This window comes from Pseudophryne corroboree, chromosome 4, assembly GCF_028390025.1.
Source record: "Pseudophryne corroboree isolate aPseCor3 chromosome 4, aPseCor3.hap2, whole genome shotgun sequence".
Lineage (NCBI taxonomy): Eukaryota > Metazoa > Chordata > Amphibia > Anura > Myobatrachidae > Pseudophryne > Pseudophryne corroboree.
The window spans coordinates 543,589,106-543,613,763 of NC_086447.1; the positions used below are offsets into that span (position 1 = coordinate 543,589,106).

Genomic DNA, 24,658 nt, shown 5'->3' on the forward strand with positions numbered 1-24,658 from the left:
AATGGCTGGGAAATATACTTCTAACTGTTGGTTGATCTGCTTAATACATTCCTGATTGTGTTCCTCCGTTTGAGGTACCTCCGTGTCTAATTTACAATCAGTAATGAATTTTTCAGGGTCAACACTGGAGGGCAAACATATCCTCAGCACTGCTCGCCACCCTTTGTTGGTGGGTTCTGTGGAGTTTCCTAGTTCTTTAACAAATCTTTGACAGGCTACTAGATTTTTCCTAGGATCAGGGAATTCAGACATAATTGACCTTAATTCTGTCCGGGACCAGGGACGGCGCAGTGCACTGTCCTTGACGGGAATGATTCCCTGATCGTCAGTCTTCCCATTGGGGACTGTGATCACCCTGACAGGCTTAAATTCAATTATATCATCTTGTGTTGGTTCTTCAATATGAGGTACATTTGTTTGTGCATGATATATAACATTGTACGTACCTGTGGACACGACCTCACCTGACCCTCCGTTAGGGGGTTTGATTATTGCCTTTACCGATTTGGTCGCGTCCACCTGGATGTCTTGTGTGATGGCTGCTGGAGGAGGTGCCGACATCGTTCTGGGCTCACTTTCTTGTTTGTATTCCTGAGGGAAGTTTGACATGGGGTGCAACTTGCATAGGTTAATAGTTGTACATTCAACAGTATTACAATTATCAATGCTACATTTATTACACTTATTCTTATCATCTATACTACAGTTGCTAAGAGCGTTTTTATTGTTTACCCCTGTGCTTTTCTCCGCAACCATAATCCTCTCCATCGCCATGTCTCTTCTCTCAAGATAAGAGTCAGATAAGTCAATTAAATCTCTTTGCAATTCACTTTCCTGTTGCCATAACTGCAAATAATCATAATGTTTGATTCGTCTCTTTGTTGGTTCAATGAGACCTATCCTTCTCCTTAAATTCAGTAACACTTTTGGGCTAAAGCTACCTATATTTGGGAACTTCTCCCCATCATGTACTGTCATTCTCTCCCATTCATCACATAATACTTCTGTGTGACTTCCGTACTTCTCACACATTACGTACCTTGCCGACCCAACGGGCCGGTTTACGGAATCAACCCGAACCGAGGTTGATCGCCTCCTTCCTGAACAACTGGCCCCCATTATTTGCAGGTGTTACGGACCCTTACAAAAAACCGAGAGGTTCACGATAGGTTGACGGTAAGGTTTACCGAGCACCTTACTCACTCTGCCCACGCCGACCAATGCGACCTAATCACACCGACATGGTGCTGGCGCACTCGACACAGGGCACCCTATAAACCTCTATTTACTGGAACATGCGAGGGTTATCTGAAGAACACTTACTCTTTCCAGTAACTATTGGTTGTTGGACAATTCCTGAGTGACCAGCGAACTTCCCTTCAGAAAATAAAAAATTACACAAATCACGTCAGAATGTACAAATAGCGTTTATGACCCGTGGTACGTAAATGGTACTGGTCAGGTTTACTAATTTGCACACAATTACGTGCGGTACAATCGTTCAGCACATAAGCAACTAATCTTATGTGCTGGGCGACCAGTGGAATCGAAAATTGCGGCTGCGAATTCCTTCAGCGAGCTTGTATGGCCTATATGGGTGTTGCACCAACCTTTTTGGGCGTAGTGCCTGTGGACTGTATAGCGGACTTCCTTGTCTGCTGTACCTGAACCTGCTGGCCTGCTATGACCTCCTGGTCTGTTACCGTATGACCTCCTGGTCCGCTATACTCTAATGCTCAATTTTATGTTTAACCAAGGATGCTTCCCTAGCCACCGTGCATGTCACTTACACGTATGTTCTCACGAGTACTCGGTGATTTCTTTTGGTTCAACCTCAAAATTGTATAAATGACAAAAAAAACACTCACTCACCACATGTACACTTTTGTTTCTATCTCTATTTCTGCGCAGAAATTTCTCTTTAGACCAGATGTGTTACAAATTAGGAGAAGGATCTATTAATTTAAATTTCGAATGTTAAAATAAATTTGCGCTATTTATCGCCTGTTGCGTTATTTATCTCTCACCTGTAAAAATAACACTTGTGATTTGAGTTACGTGGGCGTACACGGACGCTCCGTTGCGTAATGTACGCTGCGTGCGTCGGTCCTTGGGTTGCGTACGCAAGTCTCAGTCCTTTAGAGACACGTGTACGCACAGCAAAGATCCACCGTAACACAATTTATATGTTTATCAATGTAGATGATCCTTTATCATCTACCCCGTACCACACTGACTCCGCCTTGTCTCTCAGGCAAAGCTGTGTTTATTTATACTTTAACTATATTACCTTTTCACTCTTACACTAAAATAGCGGCAAATCTCTCTTTAACACGTTTTATCAATTATATATATAAAAATTTTTAATTTAATGGCAAACAGGAGAGTGATATACGAAAATACACAAATGAAAAGAAATGCAGATATGCGTGCGTGTGTATGCAAGACAGAAAAAAAATAAACAGTTTTAAAAGACACTAACGTTTTGTTCTTACCTCCGGTCCCGGATTCCTTCAGCACTCTTTACTTAAGCGAAGCAGACGCTTATCCCGACAGCACTACGAGGAATATAACCTCCCGCCCTTTGCTGATGGATAATGTCTGCTATATCTACCTAGTGCAGATATGTGAAGGACGGGCGAGCCGCCAATTGATAAAGCTAAATATTTATCGTATATAATACCCTTTATGAGGTCTAAGAACACTGTACGCTATTTACGTATGAAGTACCGTAAGGGTACGCTAGTTGCGTAACAATCGCTTTGCTGTGATCGAGACGCTCAAGCGTCACGTTCACTCACGGCCAAAAGATCACAGGCAGGCACGTTATTGGCTGTTGACTAACGTAATGATTCGCTATAGCGTAGCGGACGCTCGGGACCACGAGGAGATCACCAGCGGCGCTGACGCTCACTATATTAAACCTTTGTATCTAAACCATAAACAGTGTATTGTGCAGTAAAACCTTAGTGTAATGTTAGAGTGTAAATGCAACACAGTATAACCTTATTACCTTAAAAGCTGTTTGAGCGTCACCGACGCTCTGAGAATACTAGACACTATAAGAAATACACTGATACCTGGGCTTAGGGTCCAACGCCTAATATGTATATATTTTGAATGATAAACTTGCAAAAGAATTAATACAAATACAAATCATACACTACAATATAACATAGACTACCTAACCAGATAACTACACAGGAAATACAATACAATTACTATTTAAAGGAAAATAAGAGAGAAAGAGGAGGAGAGGGAGAGAGAGAAATTGGCCCTCAATAACAAGAAGATCAATATAGCTGCGGAGAAACACTTACGCACAAGGGGAAACGATCGCATTCGCCTCGATATCCAGCTCCCGATTATCAGCAATGAGAACCGTTGAAGAGAGTGAACTGGATATGGTCGGCCTGCCTGTTTATGCCCCACACACAATACAATTCAATGGTCCCTACAATCTCATTGTTCATTGGACACAGGAATTCGGCTTCGCATTATAACAAAAGGTCATAGGTTGATTCATACAGGTGGGCTGTGACTGCTTCCAACTGTTCAGGTGGGTGGGATACTGAGTTTCCCGCCGCATGACTAAATAAGAACAAATAATAGTAAATGGACATAAACTTCTTATGTCCATAACTATTCGCACGAGCGATTAATCCGCTCCAAACCAACACCGGAATATTGCTATTTAAATACTCTTCCGATGGGTACCAAACACCACTGTATGACCCCTGTTAGACCCTTCGTACAATACAAAGAGGGATCTCTCTGTTCAGGAACATGCTATGTTAACTAAACTTTCAGAATCTATCAAAGGGACCATGATCTACAAAATACATTATTACTGAAAATATGTAACGATTGAGTCGCACGCTACGATCACATAAACTCTACCGTAAATACGCATACCGTGCGCCTGCGGGTGCCCGCGACTGTGAGTATGCGCACACACGGGAGAGCGTACGCATGCGCAGCACGGACCTGTGTGAGGTGCAAATATGGTAGTGTGCATAGAGATATTTTTCTGACTTTGACACAAGTATACATCTTTCATAAAGAAGTACAATTTGACTTTGAAATGTTATCCATAAAAATGTTATAAAAACAACTGTAATTAAAGGTGCTGTCCCAAGTTGCGGTTGCCGCTCATATGCTGTATACACACAGCTTATTGGATATATATGTTTCTTATGAATGGTATGAAAACTTTTGCACGCTCGTATACTTTTTGGTTATAAGATGCAGTCTCTTGTTTATACAAGTAGTGGCACTGAATAAAATGTCCCACGTTATGTGCAAATGATTCTGATAACACTTGTCCCGCAATGTGATTGCTGCTTACGTGCCGTGTGTGGCAGCTTACCACTGCAGCCCAACTGGCTGTTTTGCGGGATCTTGCGCTGTGATCAGTGGTGTATGGTGCTGTCTCTCACCCATCTACGTCCGCTCAACAGAGCACGGGAAGCTGGAGCCGCTTGTATGCGGACGGCTGTGCAGATCTGACTCGCCCCGTCAGCTGGTTGGCCGCGTCCTCATTGCAGGAGACCCAGCTGGCGGTTCCTGATTTCAGGAGTCACGTTAGGCTGTCCTTGGTTCCCAGCTTATGGACCAGATCACCATCAATTTTAGGAATTTGTAAAATGATCAGCAAATTCTCCTTCTAACGCATTTCGCACCTGGGTGCTTCCTCAAAGAGTAATATGCTTTGTATTTAGATTCCTTTATATACCTGATCATCCTAATGAATTGCCCTTTTCCTTTTTTTGTGTAAGGAGTCGACACGTGCACGCAATTCCTTCCATAAGTCCATCCACTCAGGTGTCTGCCCCGCAGGGGGTGACATCCCTTCTATAGGCATCTGCTCCGCCTCCACATCATTATCCTCATCAAACATGTCGACACAGCCGTACCGACACACCGCACACACACAGGGAATGCTCTAACAGAGGACAGGACCCACAAAAGCCCTTTGGGGAGACAGAGTGAGTGTATGCCAGCACACACCAGAGCGCTATATAATGCAGGGACTAACTGAGTTATGTCCGCTATAGCTGCTGTTATATATACTGCGCCTAAATTTAGTGCCCCCCTCTCTTTTTTACCCTTTTCTGTAGTGTAGACTGCAGGGGAGAGCCAGGGAGCTTCCTTCCTGCGGATCTGTGAAGGAGAAATGGCGCCAGTGTGCTGAAGGAGATAGCTCCGCCCCTTTTCCGCGGACTTTTCTCCCGCTTTTTTATGGATTCTGGCAGGGGTAATTATCACATATATAGCCTCTGGGGCTATATATTGTGGTATTTTTGCCAGCCAAGGTGTTTTTATTGCTGCTCAGGGCGCCCCCCCCTAGCGCCCTGCACCCTCAGTGACCGGAGTGTGAAGTGTGTATGAGGAGCAATGGCGCACAGCTGCAGTGCTGTGCGCTACCTTGGTGAAGACTGATGTCTTCTGCCACCGATTTTCCGGACCTCTTCTTGCTTCTGGCTCTGTAAGGGGGACGGCGGCGCGGCTCCGGGACCGAACACAGAGGCCATTTCCATGCGGTCGATCCCTCTGGAGCTAATGGTGTCCAGTAGCCTAAGAAGCCCAAGCTAGCTGCAAGCAGGTAGGTTCGCTTCTTCTCCCCTTAGTCCCTCGCTGCAGTGAGCCTGTTGCCAGCAGGTCTCACTGTAAAATAAAAAACCTAATTATATACTTTCTTTTTAGAAGCTCAGGAGAGCCCCTAGTGTGCATCCAACCTCGGCCGGGCACAAAATCTAACTGAGGCTTGGAGGAGGGTCATAGTGGGAGGAGCCAGTGCACACCAGGTGACCTAAAAGCTTTCTTTAGTTGTGCCCAGTCTCCTGCGGAGCCGCTATTCCCCATGGTCCTTTCGGAGTTCCCAGGATCCACTAGGACGTCAGAGAAAAGGCCTTTTGCTCGTGGCCACACCCCCTTTTCGAATTTGTACCGATTTTTATGTGTAACATGTTGGAGGGTATGTAACTAATGTCATTACAGACAATGTCTTGTCACTGTTGTTTCCACAAATACCATATTCTGATGGCCCTCTATTATACCATGCATATGTTCATCATCATTTATGACACATCAAGTACAGTTGTGATACTTACAGTATACAAAGTTGTAATTCCCTAATATTGGGGTATAGCAAAAAAATATTAAATTAACGCAAAATGCCTGGATTAATTATGATTGACTTATTCTATATCAGCACCTCATATTAAGATGAGAAACAGTAACAATCTGATAATAGATATATAAAATAGACTATCCTAGTAGTGCGCACAAGCAGAAAAATGCAGCTAGGTGAGCTCAATATTTTACTTAAAGGTATCCTCACATCTTCACCAAATATGTGCCAAAAAAGGTTGAATAGAACTTATCCAGCGCTACTGCATATGTAGGTCATTCATAAATATACCACTTCAGATGCAGCAGATGTCATATCTCACAGTATACTTCTTATTAGGCTCATTCAGATTTACCCAAAATGGAAGAGATAATCAAATATAGTGAAGTACTGTTTAATAATTGTAAGATTTAATAGGACAAAAACATATAAACTCCACACAGATCACAGGTATTTCCAAGTGGCCAAATTTTAACAATTACCAGATAGACATGAACTGGTTTAAGCAGTTCAGAATGCACTTGAAACAGTGCAAGTCCTTGGTTCTCCCACTGGTGCAGGCCCAGGTGTTAACTGCAGGGTTTGGCTGAAATGTTACAATTATTAAACAGTACTTCACTATATTTGCTTATCACTTCCATTTGGGTATGGAATGAGCCTAATAAAAAAGTATGACACCTGATGTATCTGAAGGGGTATAATTATGAACAACCTACATATGCAGTAGCACTGTCTAAATTCTCTTCAACAATGTGACAATACCTATAATTCCTTGAATTAATTGTATCAATCAGAGATCTTTGGTATACTAGCAACATTTTTCTGGAAAAAAAAAAGGGGGGAGGGGGGGCGGTATTTCCCAAACATTTGTGGCACATACCAGTGATTTTCAACCTTTTTCAACTTGCGGCACACGAGTTGTTCGCTTGCTAGCTGTTTTTAGCAGCCGTGCAAGCGCTATGCCGAAGCCCACTGGGGGTGTATTGTAGCTTAGCAGAAGTGTGAACGAATGGATCGCAGAGCGGCTACAAAGTTTTTTTTGTGCAGTTTCAGAGTAGCTCAAAACCTACTCAGCGCTTGCGATCACTTCAGACTGTTCAGTTCCTGTTTTGACGTCACAAACACACCCTGCGTTCGCCCAGCTACGCCTGCGTTTTCCCTGGCATGCCTGCGTTTTTTTCGAACACTCCCTGAAAACGGTCAGTTGACACCTAGAAACTCCCACTACATGTCAATCACTCTGCGGCCAGCAGTGCGACTGAAAAGCATCGCTAGACCCTGTGTGAAACTACATTGTTCATTGTAATAGTACGTCGCGTGTGCGCATTGCACCGCATACGCATGAGCAGTAGTGCCGGTTTTTAGCCTCATCGCTGCACAGCGAACGAATGCAGCTAGCGATCAACTCGGAATGACCACCAATATTTTTAAATTGCCGAGGCACACCCCCAGTCCTCCACGGGGGAAAAACACACATAGTGGCCCCCACAGTAATAAAAGAAACACACGGGCAGTCACAGTAATAAAATAAATACATTTGCCCCCACAGAAAAAACCCACACACATTTGGCCCTCACAGTAATAAAACAAACATTTGCCCCCTCAGAATAAAAAAACAAACATTTGTCCCCTCACAAATAAAGCAAACATTTGCCTCCTCAAGAGCAAAAAAACACACACACTAGCCCCCATAGTATTAAAACACTCATTTGCTCCCAAAAAATAATAATACATTGGTCGCTAACTGCTGGTAGAAGAGAAAGGAGCTCAGGTCCCTCATCGGTTGGAGTCACACTCACAGTGCAGAGCTGTGAGCGGTAGACAGGCATGCAGGCTACAGAAGACAAAAAAACAAATATTGTGCTCAAGCGCTCACAAATGAATATAAACTTCCCTTAATTTCTTAAATGGGATGCATCTGGAGATTTCTCCTTCCAATTTTTCCACAGGGTATTTTCATGCATGGAAAAGAAAAACAAACATGCAGGCTGACTAGCTACCTGGCTGCCTGGCTGGTAAGCTGGCGAGTGGGGCCGGCATGCGGGCTGGATGGCAGACGGTCGTATGGGCTGGCTGGCGGGCGGGCATGCTGCCAACCATGCTATGTGGCGCGTGTGACCTGTGAGGTCATGCCGCCGCGTCACTATAGGTCACAGCTCAGGCACTCCCAGAAGAGCCCAGCACTGCCCGCGTGTCCGCTGTCTGGATCCACAGTTAGTGAAGGTGGCTCTGACTCTGCGGCACACTTGTCAACCAGCATGCCGAGTGTAAACTCCTGTGAGTATTATGTACTCCCACTTAATCCTGGTTAGTCTCAAACTCCTCTATTGGACAATTACAAATGTGGAATTCATCTGTTAGGGTTGGCAAGTGTTGAGTACTGTGTGGGATGATCAAATAATTGGCCTAACCCCCCAAGACTCTGTGCCTAAAATCCCCTTGGTACTATTCAGCAGTTCCCCTTATTACTGGGTATTATAATGTGTCTTCCCTTCCTGGCTCAGTAACATAGTATGCCAGTTGTTACCATTTTTATCCAGCCTAGCTGCGAAGGCAGGTGGCTGACCGCCATGTTTTGGCGCCACATCTCCCCCTCAAATGGTTCATGCACCCCCAACACCCCACCAACGCCACCAACATGCCCCGTGACCATCAGTCAGATGGCTTTGCATCTCACGTGCGCACGTGCAGTGCGGCTTCTGCGCGATCACACACCTCACCGGACACCAGATTGCAAACGCTGCCGCTGCAGCGTTCCAGTCTGAATCACCCCCTTAGTTGGAAACATTTGCAGGCCCAGACTTGGCCATTGGCTGACAGGCCCCTTTAGCAATTTTAAGCTTTGTTGATGCTAACTGCCTTGAGAATGTTTTAATGGTATTATAATCAGACACTGAGCAAATTACTATATTGATTTCCAGGTATAAGAATCTGCTCTGGAAACTTAGATGCTGGATACTGTATTTTAAGTTCACCCCAAGCTATTTCTTGATAATTGAATCATAAAAGGTATCACTACACCCAGCTCTCTGAAAGCTGTATTATTAACTATTTATTTAGTAATTGAGAGCAGGGCCGTCTTAACAGCAGTGTGGGCCCCTGGGCCCAGCAATGTACTGGGGCCCCTATCCATCCTCCAGGGGGGGTGCTATCAGCGGCAGCTTTGATGTCCTGCGGGGGGTAGGGGGGTTCTATCTTCCACTCAGCATGTAGGACCTGGAGCAGTAATTTCTGCTAATTACTCCTTTACTGCACAGATGGGGCGGGAGGGAGAACACTAAACTGTAGAAGCGGGCATTGGGCTGAATGAAGGGGCCCCGGTACATAACCTCCAGGGTGGCAGGGGGTGTTTAATACACAGGGGAGGGGTGGATAGCGGAGTGGGCTTAATATTCATCATTTTTTGGTGAGACAGCAGCTTGCATGACTGAAGATATCTCAAGTTCCTGGAAAATGATTTTTTTTTAGCTTTGAATGGGATAAAACATTAGAGAGTCTCACCTGTCAGGAGGTTCTGGGGACTTGGGGATCAGAGTTCAGGAGCCAGAGCAATCCACCAATGAAAATATAAAACTGCATCCCAGGCGTGTGGAGCTGGAGCAGGGACCAGCTGCTTGAAGGCTGATATCTCTGGTTCTGGACACAGTAGAGACAAGCTGCCAGTGTCCACCAAAAGTGGAGAGTCCCAGCTTTTGAAATGTACCTTTAGAAAAACTCTACATCATACAGAGCCCGAGATATCTGGCTGGCAAGAGCAATTAACAGGCTTGGATGGGGACCACTGCTTTGAAGTTGGATATCTCTGGTTCCCTATGGCCGATTTTCAAAAATTTGGTACCTCTGGAAAGAGGGGACCCTCAGCTATCAGTCTAGGGCCCTTATACTCCTGGGGCCCTTGGGAAAGAGCCCATTGAGCCCATACGAAAAGACGGCCCTGATTGAGAGCTGTGTTTGTATGCATATTTTACTGTTACTTTTGAAGTATTGTACTTATTCAACTATCTGTGACCCTGTTTCTGTAACAGGATATTTATAATTGAATCATCAACTATGGCAGTACTCCTGTTTGTATTAGAGTATGGCTGTTTGTGATAATACCCTGGGTTATTGTGGCTGTGGAAATGGGGTATTGGTATCACAGTGACACTAACAAATATACAATATTAGTATATAACAATGCACCTATCCTCTCCTCAGTGGTGTCCTCTGCTGAGCTGCTGGTGACAGACTGCTGACTATGGTACGCATGCAATTGTTGTGCATATCCAGCCTCTGCTGCCAGCAGTAACTCTGCTGGCAGCAGCGAAGGCTGGAGATTGCTTGACTCAGTCCCCAACCGTGCTGCCCGAGAGGAGGGGGGAGGAAGCCGTATGCACAGCGTTGATCCCTCCTGCCCTGGCAACCTGTAGAGCGCTGCAGAGCTCCAGCTGGGGGGCCCCTTAAGACGGGGGCCCGGGGTACTGACCCCCTGGGTACCCCCCTTAATCCGGCTCTGATAAGCCCTTTAGCACTCATCAAAGGGGTTATGACACATTCTTCATTGGAGTTTAAATGGATATCAGGCCAGTATTGAATGTTTGTGGGTTGCCAGCAGTATCATTCTGGGGTATGAAGGGCCCACCGGGGGAATGTAGTGATAAGGGCCTATACTTAGGGGTGTGGCCAGCCTACAAAGGGGGTGTGGCCAGCCTCCACAGAGGCTTGAAATGCACAATAGTCTTGTGCAGTGTAATGCAACATATCTACCATGTATAATACAAGTGCACAGTCTGGAACCTGATCCCTAGACGAAGGAGTGGGTCCTCAGGCAGTGGGGCCCACCGTTGATTTCCCCTGTACCCCTGCGGGCCAGTCCAAGCCTGGTTGCCAGACATATTCAATTAGAAGAGGAGGTGCATGACTTTTATAATTCAGATTGTGCATGACCTTCAGAGACTGATCTAGCTATTTACATATGCAAATGCAGGGAGAAGGGGTCTCCAGTTGCCCCGAACCCATTCCCACCCCCCAAACCTGGGAAAGTGTCTCAAATTATGACAATAGCAATGGTATATAATACAATTACTAGAGCTGCCGCCATATCATGCAGATAAAGGAACACAGCAGAGCTGCTGCACCTGCCCAGTGGTAGCTGCTTCTTTTACAAAGTTTGCTGTGTGTGTGGATGTGAGTCCTCAATCAGTGCAGTGGATCAGAGAGTAGCTACCAGAAAGTACAATACTGGTAATTTTCTGTTTTGTTTTCTAAGTCAGATAATATTACAGGCAGTTACTGAAAACGTGCATGTGATACCCAATGTGAGCTTGATTCTGAGTTGCATGCAGCATCTATTGGCAGTCACCCATATGCAAATGCTGCTTCAGTGTCCTTCCCTCCTGTACATCAGTGAGTCAGAATGTGCAAGGAACGAGATGTCCACTTTTAGCATCCAAGCTTGCTGTAATACCGATTGGTTCACCCCTACTCACCCCTATCAGCTACACCATTAAAACATACGCTAGCCCTAAGGGAGGTGCAGTTTCTTCACCTTATTATGGCCTCCTATGTCTGTAAATGCAACTGCTTGCAATTACACATCTGCCACACTCCTATAACATGTCCAGTAAATGGACCATTTTTGCATGCACTACTAGCCACCTCCCAATCGGCGACCAGGAATGTCCATCACTTTTCTGATACTGCTTGCCCAAATGCTACAGAGCCTTTGTGCGTACAGTCTGTTCAATGCATCCGTCATATGTGTATTTAGAATTTTTTGCGCATTTGCAGATGCAAAAACAGTTGCTTAACCACAAGAACATTGCATTGCGCGTGGCTTTGAATCAGGCCTCATATGTGTTACACCTCTGTTAGTTTAAAAAGGCAATGCTCCATAGCTGAAGAAGTAGAAAAAAAACTCGGATTGTTCACATAACCATAACAAAATGAATGCACATATGCCCTAAATAAGTAAATATGTATGCTTTGTTCATACTTATCTACTCTCCCAGATCCTGATGGAGACAACCAGTGGCAGCTCCAGAGGTGGTGCTGCAGTACAGGTCAAAATTCAAATAGGGGATCCACACCAACTGCCACCCCGAATGCTGCAGACTCACTGGCAGTTGGTGTTGTTCTCCTATCTGAATTTTGGACTGCACTACAGCCCCACCTCTGGAGCCACCAGTGGAGACAACTGACTGTTCAGGTAGTCCCCTGCACCCCCGGAAGAGTGGGCACCAGTCCCACATCCTAGTGAAGTGGGCAGAATGGGGAGATTAATAACGGGAATATGCGCTCACTGAGTAGGAGGTCGCATCATGATAGTCCCTCTCCATGTTCAAATATAAATAAATCACAGCATTTTACCATGAGAGGTGGGACTGAATGACATGACTAATTCTAGCCCACCCCCATGTCCACCTACCTGCATCTCCTCTACAGGCTTCTCCTGGAGAGGTAAATATGGCTTTGATAATGTGTGCTTCTCTGATTTGTGTTTGTGCTATGTATAAAGAAAGATGATTATTGTTATAAAAATTAATGAATTTTCTGCATAAAGGAATCCAGATACAGTATATAGTGTTTATTAATGAAATATGACAAAATTATACATTTTAAGTGAAGATATTCTGAACCTAAAACTTTGATTTCATTACATTACAGTACCATTAGTTTAGGATTATGTAACTTTCAAGGAGTCTCTAACCATAAGCACACTTATAACTTGCTCCAGGAAGTGGTGAGCAGTAAATGAGGTGTGTACGATACTTTTGCTTAGCCTAAAGCTTTTATTACGAAAGCTCCGTAATGTGAATGTTGTTTTCCCTTGCAAGACTTCTGCTAAGAGATACTTTTATTTGTATACTTGATATAGATCTATTATTTGTTATAATGACACATGAAAGGGGTAATGAGAAGGCTATGGGGAGATATGGAGCAAGGCAACAGTAATAGAATGGACATATATGTATGTATGCTTTTCTAGAGGTGGGGTGGGGGGGGGGGGGGCAATAATGTTGGGCCTAGGGGTGGCCTGGCCCCTAAATCCTCCTCTGGTAATTCAGCACTGCTCTCCTTTAAAGGCTGGCTAGTTTCAGACTGATTGCAGGGATGCTATTGAATGTAAATTTCTATTGAATGCTATTGAACCCAAATCTATCTTTCCTCTCTAGACCTCTCCCCTGCTCTCCTCACTCGTATCTCCAACTGTCTCTCTGCTACCTCTTCCTGGATGTCCCAGCGCTTTCTTAAACTTAACATGTCTAAGACCGAACTGATCATCTTTCCTCCCTCCCGCATAACCTCACCTCCTACAATCTCATTATCTATTGATGGCACTACTATCTCCTCTAGCCCCCAAGTGCGCTGTCTTGGAGTAATCCTTGACTCCTCCCTCTCCTTCAAACCACACATTCAGCACCTCTCACAAACTTACCGTTTTCATCTAAAAAATATTTCCAGGATCAGACCCTTTCTGACCCAGGATGCTACTAAGACTCTTATCCACTCACTGGTCATCTCCAGACTGGATTCCTGTAATCTCCTCCTGACTGGCATTCCTGACAAACACCTCTCTCCACTCCAATCTATCCTCAATGCTGCTGCCCGGCTCATTTTCCTCACCAAACGCACTACGTCTACCTCTCCTCTCTTACTAGACCTTCACTGGCTCCCCTTCCCTTTCAGAATCCATTTCAAGCTTCTCACACTCGCTTACAAAGCCCTCACCCACTCCTCTCCCATCTACATCTCTGATCTTATCTCCCTTTACATTCCCACACGTCCTCTTCAATCTGCTAATGCACGACGACTTTCCTGCCTACGGATCACCTCCTCCCACTCCTACCTCCAAGATTTTTCACGTGCTGCACCACTTCTCTGGAATTCCCTACCTCTCCCACTCAGACTCTCCACCTCTCTACAAAACTTCAAACGGGCTCTCAAGACCCACTTCTTCATATAAATAAAGGATAATAATAAATAATAATAATGAAGTTCATGGGTTGGAAGCGATAACAGCAACACTTCTGGTTGTGGAAACAGATAAACATTAGTAGGTGTAGTATGAGTGGCCAGCGGCCGGGATCCCGGGGGCCAGCATACCGACAGCTGGGCGAGCGCTAATGAGCCCCTTGCGGGCACGGTGGCGCGCGTAGGGGGTCGTGGACCCCCAAGAAGGAGAATATGTGTTGGCATGCCAGTGGTCGGGATCCCGGCACCGGTATGCTGGTTGCCGGGATCCTGGCCAGCGGCATACTGAAGACCACCCACATTAGCAGCACAGATTGCCAATTCCTGCATACAATATACAAATGAAGAACAGAATAACAAATGGAATGGTATCGGGATCCTGGTGATCAGAATACTGACACTGGCATCCTGATGCGCAGGATACCAACACCTGGAAGGAAAGTAGGTTAACCCTCTCCCTTCCCCCTAACTCAAGCCCTCCCTTTCTGCAGCCTGACCCTAACCTTCCTCCCCCTTGCAGCTTAACCCTAACCCTCCCCGGTGGTGACTAAACCTAACCCCCCTCCCCACAGCCTAAAAATAACCTGCCCACCCCGCAGCCTAACACTAATATTCCCCGGTGGTGCCTAACCTTAACTGCCCTCCCTGCAGCCTTAAGCTAACCTCTAACCCCCTCCTCCACACAAACAGAAAAGAACGGTCATTTTTTTGCGCTCACGAATAATCAATGTAGCTTAAGCCAGGGTTAATAGGATATCACCATCCTATGAGAGTCCCTATATGAAGAAACAAATCCTAGTTTTCAGCGCTCCAAATGTTCTTATGTTCCTCAAAAGAAAGAGAAATAATTTTTCATAGTGTAGTAATTTTTACATATAATAATTCAATGATGAAAGTCTGTAGGTGAAACACATAAAGGTATCTTTTTCTTTACACGGCAGTTCTAATATAATATGTGTACCTTTAAAGAAAGATCTGGGTTTCTTTTGTTCCACCGTAACCTCAAATGTCCATTCCAATGGTGTAATGGGTGTACATCCACATCAATCCATAAATAAAGTGCAATTGCATAAACCTGTCCATGTATGTATAAAAGGGTATTTTATTCACAAATCCCCCATAGTTGGGGTATACATGACAAAAGAAAAAAACGGTGCATACTTAAAAAATCTTTAAAAAATCCTTTTAAAAATCCAAATCCATAAAAAATAGAAAACACCAAGCAGTATCCACCGGGTAACGTCCTAGACCATCAAAAAGGTAGGTAATGGTAGGTTACCTTAATCTTTGTGTCCTGGAAAGCAAAAAGTGTCACAGTGCCTAGTAAGTGTTGACACGTTTCGGCTCAGCAGGAGCCTTCCTCAAGACATGAAGATATTAAAACCTTACTCAACCTTTATACTATTTAGATAGCAGACATAATAGGTTTCATTTGTAAACAATTTATTTCAATACAGTACGTAAAATAAATAGATAAATAAAAGTGATACATATACAACCCAGGTAAAGTGGCACAGTGCAGTAAGAATCAGCAGTAAAAGTCCTTATTGATCTCTCACCATTTATCGGTGCTGCGGTGGGTTAGCTTATAAAAAGCAGAAAGTTTCCAGTTGAGGCGCTCGCACCACCGCAGAAGGTTTTCCCAGACCTTATAGATGCATGCAGGGCATGTGATGTTGGTGTTAAGAAATTTTTTTTTTATGATCTAGGCACCTTTTAAATAGCCATAAAATATTAAATGTTGCCCTCATCATGAAAACATTTTTAGACACCAATCAACAATTAATTAATATTGCTCATTAATGTAATTAAATAAAATTGCTTTCACAATAAAAATAAACAATTTCCCCCACTAATGTAGTAATAAAATAGTATTTCCCCGTAAGAGAATATGCTATCTGCCCCTTATTTAATACATAATGATTGCCCTCACAGAAGACATCATCAGGTACATGCCAACAAGAAGTGGACCTCACTACGGGGAACCCACTGACTTTCACCTCCCAGACCCTGCCGTTTGCACCCTGAATACCCTCCTCCCTCACCCATATTCCAGTTACAACTACTTATTGCCACATTTAATCTACATTACACGAGGAAGGCGTTCAACACATCAACGGGATGCGGTCAGGATGCTGGCGCTCGAAGTACCAGTGCCGGAATCCCAACATGTGGCAAAAATGTTGGCACCAGAACTCCAACATCACTTGGAATTCTGATGCCGGAATCCTGACCACCGGCATCCCGTACTTAAGTATGCGGGGGTCTCCAGGATTTTAGCTGCGGGAGGAAGGAGGTGGGGAGGGGTGTGTGGAACATAGGTTTAGGATGTGGGGGGAGGGTTAGAGTAAAGATGCAGGGGTGGGGGTTAGTCTTATGACCACTGGCAGACCTTATCACACCCCACATAAACACAACAGGTGACCCCCTGGTATAAAGCAACTGCTAATTTTTTGGCCTGTCTAGCATCACACATCTGTTGACTACAATAAATCCTGTAGGTAACCCAGAGGTCTATTTTCTGTACAGTCCATGTTTATGAACTAAACAGTAAAAGATGCAAAAATTGCTGCCATGGTAGACTTTATTAATTTTCTCCAGTACTTGTTTTACACATGAGTTGTGAGCACTTTCAGTTATAAATATTATAATTTTAAGCATTATTAGATTTAACTACAAGGTAGATACAATAAATTAGAAATTACAGTAAGACAAAAAAACTCTATTTTGCTAACCCCTAAAACCTGGAAGTGTCTTGCTGTTCTTTGTGTTTTGGGTATGGTAGTATAAATGATAATGTATTCATCAGCAGTAAAATGCTATATTTTTATAACAGAATTCAGGGGTGTGGTTCGTTTTATCGACAGTATCTAGGTCGACAATGTTTATGTCGACCACTATAGGTCGACAGTCACTAGGTCGACATGGATGAAAGGTCGACAGGGTTTCTAGGTCGACATGTGCTAGGTCGACAGGTCTAAAGGTCGACATGAGGATTTTTTTTTTTGGTGTAGTTTTCTTCGTAAAGTGACCGGGATCCCAAATTAGTGCACCGCGTCCCCTCGCATGGTGCCTTCGCTCCGCTACCGCTTCGCTCGGCACACTTTACCGTTCCAATCGTAGTCCACGTGGATCGTTATGTATGAAAAAATCCACAAAAAAAATAAAAATGTGAAAAACTCATGTCGACCTTTAGACCTGTCGACCTAGCACATGTCGACCTAGAAACCCTGTCGACCTTCCATCCATGTCGACCTAGTGACTGTCGACCTATAGTGGTCGACCTAAACATTGTCGACCTAGACACTGTCGATCTTCAGACCGGATCCCAGAATTCAGATACTGTATAGTTGAAGCTGAATACATAGTTAACTATGCTGCTAACCTCTACATGCATTTCTGATTCAAGACACAGTAAATCAAGGTGCACTACAACCCATTGTAATCAATGCAAATTGTTTGCATTAGTTACACTAATAGAATTTGTGCATATTAGAGTTATACATCATTTGTATATTAAGGAAATGTAGTGTATGGGATTGCAAGCATGATTTATTATTCAGCAAGGTGCCTGAGTTGCATACATGAACATTAAAGAAAATGCATGGAGAAATATGGATCATTCTCTGCCCATGCTCTGCAATATGTTTTCTGTAGCACCCTTGTTAGTCGACAACCCACTTATCATACAGATTAATGAAACCTAATTTAAAATCAGTTTGCGAACCGTGCATTAAGGCCCTTGAGAGCAATGTTCTCCAGATATGATGTTGAATCACTGTAGGCATTTACTTGTTTTGTTATTTGCTTTCTAGATACTCTCAGAATCTAAAAATACCGGAAAGAGATCACAGTTACAAGGCAGTAGTGATGGAGAGACTTTGCAGGTGTGCAATGAGAAAGACACAAATAGGACAATCAGGAACACCAAAGAGAAAGGTACGTTTGTTCTACGTGTTTTTTTTTTTTTAATGTTCAAAATTATTTATTATTGTCAGAGTTACATAGATAAAAGAAACATTAACAATAAAGGGGTTTATTTTCAAATAGTTGGGTTGTCTTGTGCCCGATATTTAAAGTTGCAATCACGACTTCAATGTATGATAGGAATAGTTTTCATCAATGTTATCCTGGCTTCGGGACAGAGGATGCATGGGGCTGGGGGGTGTGAGGATGCATGAGGCCGGGGGTGTGAGGTGACACGAGCAAGACTTGAAAACTGAACCAAGGGAATAACGCCGTGATAAAGGTATTAACCGGGGAGAAGCACCACCAGGATAACATTGATGAAAACTATTCCTATCATACATTGAAGTCGTGATACTGTGCCATTCAAATAGGTGGTTGGAATTCCACCATTCACGGTACACCTTGAATTCACTGGGGTGATACCAAAGGTGGAGGTTATAATATATATAAAATATTGCACTAGGAGGCGCCTATTCTCACTTTTGTTTTCCAGATTCCTAAACGGTTAGCCTGAACAGCAAACCACTGGAGAAAAGGGCTGCCTCCCCATAAGAAACGGGGGAGTGCATTAAAAAGTGTAGGACGTCCGACTACCTTAAAAGGGAAAAGGACATTTCAAGCTGTGAGGAAAGGAGTAGCGCCAATTACCACCCACACATTTTTTTTCATATATATATATATATATATATATATATATACAATATTCAGGGTAGAGATACACATACAGATGGGATCCATTCAGGTTTAGGATGTGGATGTGTCCTAGATTTAGGATGTGGAGAGGGGGGGGTGATTATTTGGATGCAATGGGGGCACTGTGCTGGAGAGGATCTGGTGAGGGTGACCTGCTCAGGGCCAGGAAAATGGATACCTAGCAATAGTAACTAGACATTTTAGCGCTGTGTGCAAGAAATGGCATTAGCGCCCCCCCCCCCCCCCCACTATGTAAAATAGGGGCAGTGCGCGCCGTAGGCATGCGCAAAAAATATAGGGGCATGGCTTCATGGGGATGGAGTGTGGCCACAAAATAATACCAATTCATATTACGGTACACAGTAGTCTCCAATATTCAAATTACGCCACACAGTAGCGCCACTACACCAGGTAGAACCCTTTTGTCACGATCCGGGTATCTGGACGCCATTACTTACCCTTCAGATGCCTCCTAAGGCGGGCTCAGCGTTCCAGGACCAGATTCCGCTGTTCCTGAGTTTCCACATGCAGAGTGTCAGAGTGGTGTTTTCATCAGCCGCGGCCTCCGCTGTGCCCGCGTGGTTAAATGTGCATCTATCAGCCTGGCGTCTCCTGTCTCCGGTGGCCGGCGCCGCCATTACTGTTTCCCAGACCACATGGATTACAAACCAAACTTCCCTCCAAGTGTCTGCATGGGCGCAGCCATCTTGGATTCTGTCATCTGATCATTTCCACCAATCTGCTGTTTGTATTGTTGATTTGCATAATTGCCTAGCCAACCCCTTCCTTGCTGCAGGTATAAGTAAGCTGTGCCTGAGCAAGGAAGACGTCAGTGCTTTGGTTGTCAAACCTAGTTCCTGTTTGTCTCTCTTCTATGATTGTCTTCCAGGTTCCAGCTCCTGTCTCAAGACTTCCACCATAGAGACCCGCACCAGCATTCCACCTGCGGTGTAGCCTGACTCTCCAATCCATTGTGGATTCATCTGTTTCCAGCTACAACACTACCTGCTTCCAGCCTCAGCTTCCAGCAGAATACAGCTTCCCTTAAAGGGCCGGTGTCCTTTCTACACTTTACCACTCTCCACCGGAATTATTATTTCTCCGCTCTCAAGTTCTACATTTCAGTTCACATTTCATCGCTCCCAAAGTTCATTTATTATTTAACTGGTTCCAGCCAGTATCCACTCCGTGCTAACAACAGTCTGGTTCCAGCCAGTATCCACAGCAGCTGTTTTACCTTCAGCAACCCAGCTCTTCCTGGAACACCAGCTGGTACAATCCTGGGTTATCTCCATTGCTACAGCCGGGCCTGGTAAGGACTTTCCATCTAGAAGATCATAAGAACTATCTCACACTACCAGTGCCCTGTGGCTCCTGCCATGCTGTAGTACTCAGGAACTGTATTTATTCTTTGCTGACTTTTACGTTTTCTTTATTGCTGCTGTGATGCGGAGTTGTCATAATAAACATCATTGACTTTTATCTAAGTTGTCGTGGTCACGCCTTCGGGCAGTTATTATTCATGTTACTTACATGTCCAGGGGTCTGATACAACCTCCCAGGTTCCGGTACATCTCAGCCCCTACAACTGAGGCTGCCTCCCGTCAGCTCAGGCCCTCAGTTGTGACAGTAAGCACTGACCTAATGAATCCAGCCGGAGACCAGGATCAAGCGGCCAGGCCGATGCAAGAACTGGCAGCCCGACTAGAACATCAGGAGGCTGCACAGGGCCACATCATCCGCTGTCTCCAGGATCTCTCTACTCGGCTGGATGGGATTCAGACCACTCTCCGTGGATCAGGCGCGTCTGGTGCGTCAACCACAGTGACTCCAGCTATAACCCCACCCACCTTACCCATTCCTGCTCCACGTCTTCATCTTCCAACGCCAGCAAAATTTGACGGATCTCCAAGATTCTGCAGGGGATTTCTCAACCAGTGTGAGATTCAGTTTGAGCTACAACCTGGCAATTTCCCCAGTGACCGTACAAAAATTGCCTACATTATTTCTCTTCTCAGTGGCTCAGCCCTCGATTGGGCATCACCGTTATGGGAGAGGTCCGACACCCTGCTATCTTCTTACACTGCATTCGTGTCAACATTCAGGCGCATCTTCGACGAGCCAGGCCGGGTAACTTCAGCTTCGTCTGAGATTCTCCGTTTACGCCAGGGATCACGTACTGTAGGACAATATCTTATACAGTTCCAGATCCTGGCATCCGAACTGGCATGGAACGACGAGGCCCTGTATGCTGCATTCTGGCATGGTTTATCCGAGCGTATTAAAGATGAGTTAGCTACCAGAGACTTACCCTCCAAGTTAGATGAGTTAATCTCACTTTGTACGAAAGTTGACTTACGTTTCAGAGAGAGAGCAACTGAGCGTGGAAGATCATCTGCTCCAAAATCTTCTGCTCCTCCTCCTCGCCAACTGTCACCAACTAAAGATGAACCCATGCAAATTGGCCGTTCCCGTTTAACTCCTGCTGAGCGCCGAAGACGTCTCTCCGAGTTTCTCTGTTTGTACTGTGCAGCTCCGTCTCACACCATTAATGCCTGTCCCAAACGTCCGGGAAACTCCAAATCCTAGCTCGCCAAGGAGAGGGCCGGCTAGGAGTAATGATCTCCTCTCCATCTCCTCAAGATTGTAACCTCCCAGTCTCGCTTCAAGTTGCTCAACGTTATCAGAACGTCATTGCCCTCCTGGATTCCGGAGCAGCTGGGAACTTTATTACCGAAGCCTATGTTAAACGGTGGTCCCTACCCACCGAGAGACTTCCTTCGTCCTTTTCCTTAACTGCTGTGGATGGCAGTAAAATTTTTGATACAGTTATTTCTCTAAGGACTCTACCAGTTCGTCTGAGAGTGGGAGTTCTTCATTCCGAACTTATTTCACTTTTAGTGATTCCAAGAGCCACACATCCTGTGGTCCTGGGCCTTCCATGGCTCCGTCTTCACAATCCTACAATTGATTGGACGACTACGCAAATCCTGGCATGGGGTTCCTCCTGTACTAAGACATGTTTGTTTAAAGTGTTGCCTGTCTGTTCCTCCTCCCCCAGGTCGTCTGATGTTCCACCTCCTCCATATCAAGATTTCACGGATGTGTTCAGTAAAGCTTCTGCTGATATCCTTCCCCCTCATAGAGAATGGGACTGCCCGATTGATCTCGTTCCAGGGAAGGTTCCACCTCGAGGCCGAACTTATCCGTTGTCTCTCCCCGAGACGCATTCTATGGAGGAATACATAAAAGAGAACCTAGCAAAGGGGTTCATTCGACCTTCTTCTTCTCCAGCCGGCGCAGGCTTCTTTTTTGTAAAGAAGAAAGATGGTGGTCTGCGGCCGTGCATCGACTACAGAGGTTTGAACGACATTACCATCAAGAACCGCTATCCTTTACCCCTGATTACTGAGCTCTTTGACAGAGTTAGCGGAGCTACCATCTTTACAAAGCTGGACCTGAGAGGTGCATACAATCTCATCCGGATCCGTGAGGGTGACGAGTGGAAGACCGCATTTAACACCCGTGACGGACATTATGAGTACCTCGTCATGCCCTTCGGATTGAGCAATGCTCCAGCTGTCTTCCAGCATTTCGTCAATGAGATCTTCAGAGACATTCTATACCGTCATGTCGTGGTCTATCTAGATGATATCCTCATTTTTGCCAACAATTTAGAGGAACATCGTTTCTGGGTAAAGGAGGTTCTGTCCCGTCTCCGTGTCAATCATCTCTACTGCAAATTAGAGAAATGCGCCTTTGAAGTCAAGTCCATTCCGTTTCTAGGGTACATTGTGTCCGGTTCCGGACTAGAGATGGATCCTGAGAAACTACAAGCAATCCAGAATTGGCCAGTACCCTTAACCCTCAAAGGGGTCCAGAGGTTCTTAGGGTTCGCCAATTATTACCGAAAGTTTATACGAGACTTTTCCACCATTGTGGCGCCTATTACTGCTTTCACCAAGAAGGGTGCTAACCCGTCCAAGTGGTCTGAAGAAGCCATGCAAGCTTTTCATCTTTTAAAACAGAGGTTCATCTCTGCACCTGTCCTGAAACAGCCTGACGTCGACTCTCCTTTCATCTTAGAGGTGGATGCCTCCTCCGTTGGAGTAGGAGCGGTGTTATCTCAGAGGGCTAAAGATGGTCATTTACATCCTTGCAGTTTCTTCTCACGGAAGTTCTCCCCAGCGGAGCGCAACTATGCCATTGGCGACCAGGAGTTGCTAGCCATCAAGCTCGCTCTAGAGGAGTGGAGATATCTGTTGGAGGGAGCTTCTCATTCAATCACCATCCTTACAGACCACAAGAACCTTCTATATCTAAAAGGCGCACAATGTCTCAACCCTCGTCAGGCCAGATGGGCACTTTTCTTTTCCAGGTTCGACTTTAAACTCCAGTTCTGTCCGGGCTCTCAGAATCGCAAGGCCGATGCCCTTTCCCGCTCATGGGAGCAAGAAAATGAGTCAGAGTCTTCAGACAAGCATCCTATTATAAATCCGTTGGCATTCTCCACGGTAGGGATGGACTCTACGCCCCCATCAGGGAAAAGTTTTGTGAAGCCGACACTAAGGAAGAAGCTCATGCATTGGGCCCATGCTTCCCGTTTTGCCGGACATACAGGTATCCAAAAAACCCTGGAGTTTATCTCTAGGTCCTATTGGTGGCCAACTCTGAAAAAGGACGTTTTGGAGTTTATTGCATCTTGCCCAAAGTGTGCTCAACATAAAGTATCCCGCCAGTCGCCTGCGGGGCAACTGGTTCCACTATCTGTTCCCCGTCGACCATGGACCCATTTGTCGATGGATTTTATTACAGATTTGCCCATGTGCAACAAGTTCAATACCATCTGGGTGGTAGTTGACCGGTTCACCAAGATGGCACACTTCATTCCTCTCACCGGTCTTCCGTCAGCTTCCAAGTTGGCTCAAGTATTCATACAAGAGATCTTCCGACTCCACGGTCTTCCAGAAGAAATTATCTCAGATCGAGGAGTTCAATTCACAGCCAAATTCTGGCGAAGTTTATGTCAAGTCCTCCAAGTCAAGTTAAAGTTTTCCACGGCTTACCATCCTCAGACCAATGGTCAAACTGAGAGGGTGAATCAGGACTTGGAGGCCTTCCTCCGCATCTATGTGTCCTCCTCTCAAGATGACTGGGTTCAATTACTTCCCTGGGCCGAGTTCTGTCATAACAACCAGTATCATTCTTCATCTTCTTCAACACCATTCTTCACCAACTTTGGATTCCACCCTAAAGTCCCTGAGTTCCAACCGCTTCCAGCAACTTCTGTTCCCGCAGTGGATATCACCTTGCATCAGTTTGCCAATATCTGGAAGAGCGTACGATCAGCTCTGCTCAAGGCATCGTTCAGGTACAAGAAGTTTGCGGATAAGAAGCGTCGAGCAGTTCCTGCTCTCAAGGTGGGTGATCGGGTATGGTTATCCACGAAGAATTTGAGGTTAAGAGTTCCCAGTATGAAGTTTGCACCTCGCTACATCGGTCCTTTTAAAATTGATCAAGTCATCAATCCTGTTGCTTACAGACTCCAGTTACCTCCCTTCTTAAAAATACCCAGGACATTCCATGTTTCCCTGTTGAAACCGCTAATCTTGAATCGGTTTCATTCCTCACTTCCACCAACTCCGAAAGTCCAAACTCAACGAGGCGTTGAGTATGAAGTGGCCAAGATCCTGGACTCACGTCACCGTTACGGTCAACTTCAGTATCTCATTGACTGGAAGGGCTATGGTCCTGAAGAACGCTCTTGGACCAATGCCTCTGACGTCCATGCTCCTGCCTTGGTCCGAAATTTCCACGCAAAGTTTCCTTTAAAGCCTAAGAAGTGTCCTGGGGCCACTCCTAAAGGGGGGGGTGCTGTCACGATCCGGGTATCTGGACGCCATTACTTAC

General features: G+C 45.2%; 1 protein-coding gene across 1 annotated transcript in view; it reads left to right on the forward strand.

The window, feature by feature from the left end:
• The window catches only part of THEMIS (thymocyte selection associated), a 190,193-nt gene that overhangs the window by 126,471 nt on the left and 39,064 nt on the right, over nucleotides 1-24,658 (forward strand). The window contains exon 6 of the mRNA XM_063919343.1: nucleotides 17,902-18,025. Within this exon, the coding sequence (XP_063775413.1) occupies nucleotides 17,902-18,025 (124 nt within the window). The remainder of the gene's footprint in view (nucleotides 1-17,901; nucleotides 18,026-24,658) is intronic.